General features: G+C 44.7%; 1 protein-coding gene across 2 annotated transcripts in view; it reads left to right on the top strand.

The window, feature by feature from the left end:
• Window positions 1-222: 222 nt before the first annotated feature.
• SFPQ (splicing factor proline and glutamine rich) overlaps window positions 223-8,202 on the top strand; it is a 15,957-nt gene continuing 7,977 nt past the window's right edge. The window contains exons 1-10 of one of the 2 annotated variants that reach the window (XM_081818059.1): window positions 223-1,140; window positions 2,067-2,255; window positions 2,599-2,900; window positions 3,000-3,095; window positions 4,010-4,206; window positions 4,309-4,393; window positions 4,737-4,854; window positions 5,205-5,253; window positions 5,334-5,455; window positions 7,884-8,196. In XM_081818059.1, coding sequence (XP_081674185.1) covers window positions 331-1,140; window positions 2,067-2,255; window positions 2,599-2,900; window positions 3,000-3,095; window positions 4,010-4,206; window positions 4,309-4,393; window positions 4,737-4,854; window positions 5,205-5,253; window positions 5,334-5,455; window positions 7,884-8,021 — 2,106 coding nt within the window. In that variant the 5' untranslated portion in view covers window positions 223-330 and the 3' untranslated portion in view covers window positions 8,022-8,196. Of the gene's footprint in view, window positions 1,141-2,066; window positions 2,256-2,598; window positions 2,901-2,999; window positions 3,096-4,009; window positions 4,207-4,308; window positions 4,394-4,736; window positions 4,855-5,204; window positions 5,254-5,333; window positions 5,456-7,883; window positions 8,197-8,202 lie in introns of those variants that run through there. The other variant, XM_081818060.1, reaches the window with a different exon arrangement.

The raw sequence follows: 8,202 nt of genomic DNA, 5'->3' as shown, positions 1-8,202 counted from the left end.
AGCAAATCACAGTGGCCTACAGCCAACTCCTTTTCCGCTCATTGGCCAACTGGAAACTTCAGCGCCCCCCCAGGCCTCCCTCCTCTCATCCGGAAGCCAATCGGAAAGATTAGCGCTCCGTAACTTAGTGTCATCAAGTACCGTACTTGCAATTGGCTATTGGAGCTACCGATCGAGAGGTAGGCGGGGCCATGCCAGCTGGCCTATATAAGAGGAGGACAAAGGCGGCGCGCCGCCTGTGTCATCCGCCATCTTGTGTGAAGCAAGGTGGCCTCCACGTTCCCTGAGCGTCTTCTCCGGTTCTGCCTCGACCGCCCCTTGATCACAGACATGTCTCGGGACCGGTTCCGGAGCCGTGGCGGTGGCGGTGGCGGCTTCCACCGGCGCGGAGGAGGCGGTGGCCGCGGCGGCCTCCACGACTTCCGCTCCCCGCCACCCGGCATGGGCCTCAATCAGAACCGCGGACCCATGGGTCCCGGCCCGGGCCAGGGTGGCCCCAAGCCCCCGATCCCGCCACCGCCTCCCCACCAGCAACAGCAGCAGCCACCGCCGCAGCAGCCGCCACCACAGCAGCCGCCGCCGCCGCTTCAGCCGCCACCACATCAGCCGCCGCATCAGCAGCCTCCGCCGCCACAGGACTCGTCCAAGCCCGTCGTTCCTCAGGGACCCGGCCCGGCTCCCGGAGTGGGCAGCGCTCCGCCGGCCTCCGGCTCGGCACCGCCTGCTACTCCTCCGACCTCCGGCGCCCCTACGGGGCCTGGCCCCACCCCGACCCCGCCGCCCGCTGTCACCTCGGCGCCCCCCGGGGCGCCCCCGCCGGCGCCGCCGAGCAGCGGGGTCCCCACCACCCCGCCTCAGGCCGGGGGCCCGCCACCTCCCCCCGCAGGGGGCCCGGGCCCCGGGCCTAAGCAGGGCCCAGGACCCGGAGGCCCGAAAGGCGGCAAAATGCCAGGCGGGCCGAAGCCCGGCGGCGGCCCGGGCCTAAGCACTCCTGGCGGCCACCCCAAGCCGCCGCACCGAGGCGGCGGGGAGCCCCGCGGAGGCCGGCAGCACCACCCGCCCTACCACCAGCAGCACCACCAGGGGCCCCCACCCGGCGGGCCCGGCGGCCGCAGCGAGGAGAAGATCTCCGACTCAGAGGTGAGTGTCTCCCGGAGCTACGCGTCGGTTTCCCTAAGATGGCGGCGGCCCCCTCCTCCTTCCTTTCCCAGCCTCCATTTTGTCGGAGACCGGAAAAGGCGCGTGCGCGCGGGCGGTGGAGGGCGGGGCCGCTGCCGGAGCGAGGGGCAGACGGCGTGGGTTCGCTAGCTGGGCCCGGGCTAGGCTCCGGCCTGGCGGAGGACCGAGGGAGGGTGGCCTGAGGAGGCAGCGATGAGAAGCTGTGCTGGGCCCTGTTAAAGCTAGCGGATCTTGGGAACGAGAGTAGAGCGTGAATTGTAGGGTTGGAGAGGTCGGGGGAGTTCCGGCCTTAAAGCGCAGGCGCAGGTCGTGCGGGTGACAGCAGGTTTTTGATCACTTTTTTTTTTAAAGATTTTATTTATTTATTTATTTGACAGAGAAAGACACAGCGAGAGAGGGAACACAAGCAGGGGTAGCGGGGGAGGGAGAAGCAGGCTTCCCGCGGAGCAGGGAGCCCGATGTGGGGCTCGATCCCAGGGCCCTGGGATTATGACCTGAGCCGAAGGCAGACGCTGAACGACTGAGCCACCCAGGCGCCCCTCTTTTTTCATTTAATACTTGATCACCATTTCAACTTAATGTCTGCTACGATTTAGGTTTGTCAGGGACACTCAACATAGACAGCTGATGAGGTTGCTTGTGTTGAGTCGAGTCTAGAGAGGGCTGTAGGTCTATTCTCGAGTGTTCTGGATGGTTTGGGCTGTTTGATGTTTGGATGGTTACTAAGTCGGAAATACGGCAAATACAGAATCTTGACTTTAAATGGAACAGAAGAGCAACCCGATTGGTGGTATTAACCCAGTCTGGGAACAGCGAACACTGTTAAACTGGATTTTTCTACTTGCTAAGGTCACTGGTTTCTGAAAATTTCCTTCCTTTCTCATTAGGGGTTTAAAGCCAACTTGTCTCTCTTGAGGAGGCCTGGAGAGAAAACTTACACTCAGCGTTGTCGGTTGTTTGTTGGGAATCTACCTGCTGATATCACAGAGGATGAATTCAAAAGACTATTTGCTAAATATGGAGAACCAGGAGAAGTTTTTATCAACAAAGGCAAAGGATTTGGGTTTATTAAACTTGTGAGTTTTTTTTTTTTAAATGTGGATTTAGAGGGTTTTTTTCCCTTGTTTTTCACTATTACAAACTCTGGTGTTCAAACCGACAGCAATAAGTTGGTCTTTAAATAATTTTCACCATTTTTACAAAAAAGATGCCATGTTGTGAATAATTGATACTAAGAAAAGAGAGGAGTGGGTGGGTAAGACCTTTACCTACCCTGGGTGGTGTCAGGGAGGGCTGCCTGAAGATACTTGAACAGAGCTGGAGGAAGAAAGGGAGTGGGAGTTAGGCTTTTGACAGTTTTAGAGTGGGCACTAACCAATGTTGAGCTTATATTAACATGAGTGTGTCTGATACTTTCAGGAATCTAGGGCATTGGCTGAAATTGCCAAAGCTGAACTTGATGATACACCCATGAGAGGTAGACAGCTTCGGGTTCGCTTTGCCACACATGCTGCTGCCCTCTCCGTTCGAAATCTTTCACCTTATGTTTCCAATGAACTGTTGGAAGAAGCCTTTAGCCAATTTGGTCCTATTGAAAGGGCTGTTGTAATTGTGGATGATCGTGGAAGATCTACAGGGAAAGGCATTGTGGAATTTGCTTCTAAACCAGCAGCAAGAAAAGCCTTTGAAAGATGCAGCGAAGGTGTTTTCTTACTGACAACGTAAGTTCATATGCTTATCCTACTTTTTATTTATTAACTTGGATGAAGAAGTTGGGATAAAACCGAAACCAGTTAAGATGGAACCATTTTTGTTATTAGAACTCCTCGTCCAGTCATTGTGGAACCACTTGAACAATTAGATGATGAAGATGGCCTTCCTGAAAAACTTGCACAGAAGAATCCAATGTATCAAAAGTAAGATTGATTTAATCTAAGCATTTTTTTTTTCAAAGATTTTATTTATTTGACAGACACAGCGAGAGAGGGAACACAAGCAGAGGGAGTGGGAGAGGGAGAGGGAGAAGCAGGCTCACCGCGGAGCAGGGAGCCTGATGCAGGGCTCGATCCTCAGACACTGGGATCATGACCGGAGCCGAAGGCAGACGTTTAACCCACTGAGCCACCCAGGCCCCCCTAATCTAATAAGTATTTTTTAATTGTAAATGAGAACTTGTAATAATTTTTCAATTTTGCTTAGAGAATACAAAAATCTTTGAAATGCATGTGCTTGAGAGAAATCTAAGGCTCAGGAAGTTTAGAGGTTTTGAAGTAGAGATACTCAAATGCTTAATGTTTGTTGCTGAGATAGGTACATTTTATATGTAGTTTTGTCCTTAAAAACAATGGTGTGATGAATAGGTATCTTTTTAAGGATTGAGAAAAAATACTTCTTGAATAGGAATTTGGTTAGAGGAAATAAAATTAGGAAATGGGGACGGTAGGATTTATCTCCAGTGTCCTATATTCTTTATTACTGCATCATTCTGGGACCTATTATTTTTATATTTTTTATTATTTTGTAAAGATTTATTTATTAGCACGGGCGAGTGCACGTGGGGTGTGGAGGGAGAGAATCTCAAGTAGACTTCCTGCCAAGGCAGGGCTCAATCATGACCTGAGCCAAAATCAAGTCAGACTGACTGAGCCACCCAGGCACACCTGGAACATGTCATTTTTGATGTAGGGCTATTTTACCTGAACCAAGGGGGCCTATACCTTTTGGCATTTCTTACATGTGATAGGCCAGGTGGGACATCTGTGTTTTTAGGGCAACCAGGTAGTATTTGTTGTGTGTGTCCCCAAATTGGTTCATGTTTAAATATTGTCAGGGAGAGAGAAACGCCTCCTCGTTTTGCCCAGCATGGCACATTTGAGTATGAATATTCTCAGCGATGGAAATCCCTGGATGAAATGGAAAAACAGCAAAGGGAACAAGTTGAAAAAAACATGAAAGATGCAAAAGACAAATTGGAAAGTGAAATGGAAGATGCCTATCATGAGCATCAGGCAAATCTTTTGCGTCAAGGTAAAAGACCCTCTTGTGTAAATTTCCCTGATAGGATCAGTTGCTTTTTGAATTTTTTAGAACCCCATTAATGTGAATTCAAAACAATTTTCTAATGTTCAGATCTGATGAGACGCCAGGAAGAATTAAGACGCATGGAAGAACTTCACAATCAAGAAATGCAGAAACGTAAAGAGATGCAACTAAGGTAAAATTTTTGTTAAGCTAATTAGCCTTTGCTTCTGGGTTAACATTTAGAGGAAAAGATAGACCTAAATTTTGCAGGTGAGTGTGATGGAGTGCAGAGAGGTTAAATACTACTGTGACAGTGTTGGTTTAACACAAAGTTGGAGTGTAAGGTTTTGATTAATGACGCCTGTTTTTGTTGCCAGAATGCTTCTAAGTCTGTTCTGCGCTCTCTCCAGACCTTCATGTGTGTTTGCTGTAACCTAGACTTGTAAAGATATGAGGCAAACTACTAGGTTTCTTCAAATTGGCTTTTAAAAGATATGGATGGCACTTTAGTTTATATGCTTGATGAATATTTCTAGGCAAGAAGAAGAACGACGTAGAAGGGAAGAAGAGATGATGATTCGTCAGCGTGAAATGGAAGAGCAAATGAGACGCCAAAGAGAGGAAAGTTATAGCCGGATGGGCTACATGGATCCAGTAAGTAAAATTCTTTTGAAATGTAATGGGAGTTGTCTACAAAACTTGTAGGTACTAAAATGAAATTTTACTCAAATAATGACCTTTCACTTCACTGCTGTTCTTTTTACAAGTGTGTCATTATCATGATTAATTCGCTTTGTTTTATTTTCTTGGCGGGGCCTAAAGATTTCATTAGTTGGGAAGAAGCTTTACGGGTTTTCTGATAACTGAGTCTCACCAACTGTTTTTAGAATATTGGTTCTGAATGTAGTCTTAACCTTTTTTTAAGTTTTGGAAATTTCTGTCTTCTCAAGAATTCTTAGTAGAGGTATAGTACAGGTGTATGAAAGGGGTTTTTTTTCTTGCAGAGAGAAAGAGACATGAGAATGGGTGGTGGAGGAGCAATGAACATGGGAGGTAAGCATGAAGATCAAATTAGCAATACCATTAGAGAGCAATGTTCTGGTTGAGTTGTAACCAGCATTTTTGTTTCCTAGATCCCTATGGTTCAGGAGGCCAGAAATTTCCACCTCTAGGTGGTGGTGGTGGCATAGGTTATGAAGCTAATCCTGGAGTCCCACCAGCAACAATGAGTGGTTCCATGATGGGAAGCGACATGGTAATGTATCCTGTATGACGTAGTACAAAGGAAATTCTCATTTTTCACAACTTACGTGTGTGTGTTTTGTTTTTTGTTTTTGTTTTTGTTTTTTTAAGTAGGTAACTGGACCTCTTTTTAGTTCCCTTATCATGTAAATCATAATATTGAGGAATACTTTGGCAACATAGAAGAACTCAGTGTGCGGTAACCTAAACAAACGGTTGCCAACAAGAAGTCAATGCTGTCAGTAGTATGTTGGAGTTCTCTTTGGCAATAAGTAGACATAGGTGCTTTCCATTATATTGCTTGTGTACTTTTGCACTCTAGCACATGGCAAATCCAAATTCTAAATGTTAGATGATGTACCTGATTATTCTACATACAAGTAAGAGTAATCAAATGGCAAACTGTCATTCATTAAGCTGATATTTGCCATAAGTATGAATCAGACTTGTAGTTTATAGTTTTAGGCATGTTTTAGTGATGTGTAGGACTTTGACCTATATTTGGTGTGGTTTCTACCCATGAAAAGGGAGTTGTTTACTGTTTTGACTCGTCGTTTCCCACTTGTTGGGCCTGTCAATAGGTGCACCTTCTAAAATAAACTGACATCTCTATTTTGCTACAGGATAGCAAAAATGAGTGACAATTTTAAGCATACTAGTTGTGTGCATTTGATCTGAACCTTCTTGATGCTTTCATATTTTAACTGTACAGATAGCCTATCAGGATGCTTTAAAACCACCAAGTGGATTGGTCTAAGTGGCTGTGTTAGGGCTTTACAAATCCGTAGGAAAATTGAATATTGGATTAAGAGGTGGGTTTAGAGAAGAGTGCATTTTCACAACTGAACTAAATCTGAATTGGTTCACCTGCAGGCTTTTGGCAAAGGAGGGAAGCTGCAGCACATAGCCCGTTAGATTCATTTTACATATAGGAGTATAAGGATTTAGTATGGGCCTCATCTATTTAAAATCTACTTAAGGCTTTTTGAGAATTAGAATCATAAATAGCTGGTTGGGTTAAAACATAGTGTTACTAGCTTTCTTTAAATTAAATTTTAAAAATACTGTGGGTAACATTTTGGTTTATATGCTTTCTAAAAGGTAGATTGTAGGTCTGTATCAAATTTATAAAATCTAATTTGACGTGATGTTCCCACAATTAGGGTTCTTTGTATGTCCCATGTAACAGGTAGGGTTCTAAGATGTTGTAATAACATAATCGTGAAACCCCAAAATTTTCTTAGAGCTTTTGCGATATACAGCATAATGCGCTAAAACCCTGAGATTTTTAGGATTTTGAGGAATAGTTTAAAGGATTGAGATTTAGTTTTTTAAGTAGCCTTGTAGTATTTAGTAGGAAACATGTTGGAACTATGTATAGGAACAGTTAAACCCTGATGCATTTTCCCCCCATTTTTGGAGTGATGCTCTCAGTAACTTACTTTGAGTGGAATTTGAAAGATAATTGAGGCTTCTGTGCTTTGCAAATCTATAGGGTTTTTCTGTTGGGGGAATATAGGTTTCTCAGATTAGAAGTACTTAAAACTAGGTGGAATAGTGAAATCCTGCTTTATTGCAGTTACCGAAGCTTGGTGTTTAGGCTGTTTGGGAGATAGCCAAAACATGGAATCATAGCTAACCAGTGGACTTTCAAAGACTGGAAGGAAAAGCTGGGCCGGTGTGGGGGTGGGCTGTATATTCAGTCAATTTGCAACAGTATTGGCTACTACTGTGAACATAATTGTCTCTGGTTATATAGTGATGGTTCTGAAGGTCGTATACCTGTGAGAATATGGCAACACTTTTTTTAATGAAGTAACTGTGCCGGTTAAGTGACTAAATCTGCTAGTCTTTTATGCTTTTTCTTTTTGTAGTCTGGTAGCATTTTATTAAAACTTTGAACCTTTTAAGGTTTCTGCAACTTAGCAGATGTGTCTTAAGATCTTGAAAAGCACAAGGTTTCTTATGCAGCTCATGCCACTAACTGGTGAGTAGGTCTTTGTCACTTCATTGAGTGCATTGAATCTGTCTGGTTGGGCTTGTTAGGCTTACTTGGAAATTAAATTTCCTGTTCAGACTTTGAAAGTGAGAAGTTTGCAAGCTTTTCCAGTGGGTTAATCTGATGTGAAATTTCTTAAAACTCATTTTGGAATGGGTTTTCACATCTGCACTAATTCTTAAATTTTTTAGCACTACAGGGAAGACCTATTCTTTGAAACAGGTGTATGAGAATGGCTCAAGTGGGAACATACCACAAGGCATGTATTATCGTAAACTAATTTTCAAATTACCCTTTTTTCCTTTCTATGTTCCCGGTACCTGTGGATCGACTCATTGGTGATTGTATCGACGAACGTTGACTACGGAACCTTCTAAAATAATTACTTAACACACATGGACATCAACTACATATAATGAACTGTTAATTACTGTTCCAATAGCGTACTGAGCGCTTTGGGCAGGGAGGTGCGGGACCTGTGGGTGGACAGGGTCCTAGAGGAATGGGGCCTGGAACTCCAGCAGGATATGGTAGAGGGAGAGAAGAGTATGAAGGCCCAAACAAAAAGCCCCGATTTTAGATGTGATATCTAGGTTTTCATTCCAGTTTGTTTTTGTCTTTTCTTGTTTAGATACCAATCTTTTAAATTCTTGCATTTTAGTAAGAAAGCTACCTTTTTATGGATGTTAGCAGTTTATTGACCTAATATTTGTAAATGGTCTGTTTGGGCAGGTAAAATTATGTAATGCAGTGTTTCAAAC

Source organism: Leptonychotes weddellii, chromosome 4 (assembly GCF_054177405.1).
Source record: "Leptonychotes weddellii isolate Sample4059 chromosome 4, ASM5417740v2, whole genome shotgun sequence".
In the NCBI taxonomy this organism is placed as follows: domain Eukaryota; kingdom Metazoa; phylum Chordata; class Mammalia; order Carnivora; family Phocidae; genus Leptonychotes; species Leptonychotes weddellii.
This window is presented reverse-complemented; position numbering and strand designations above follow the sequence as displayed.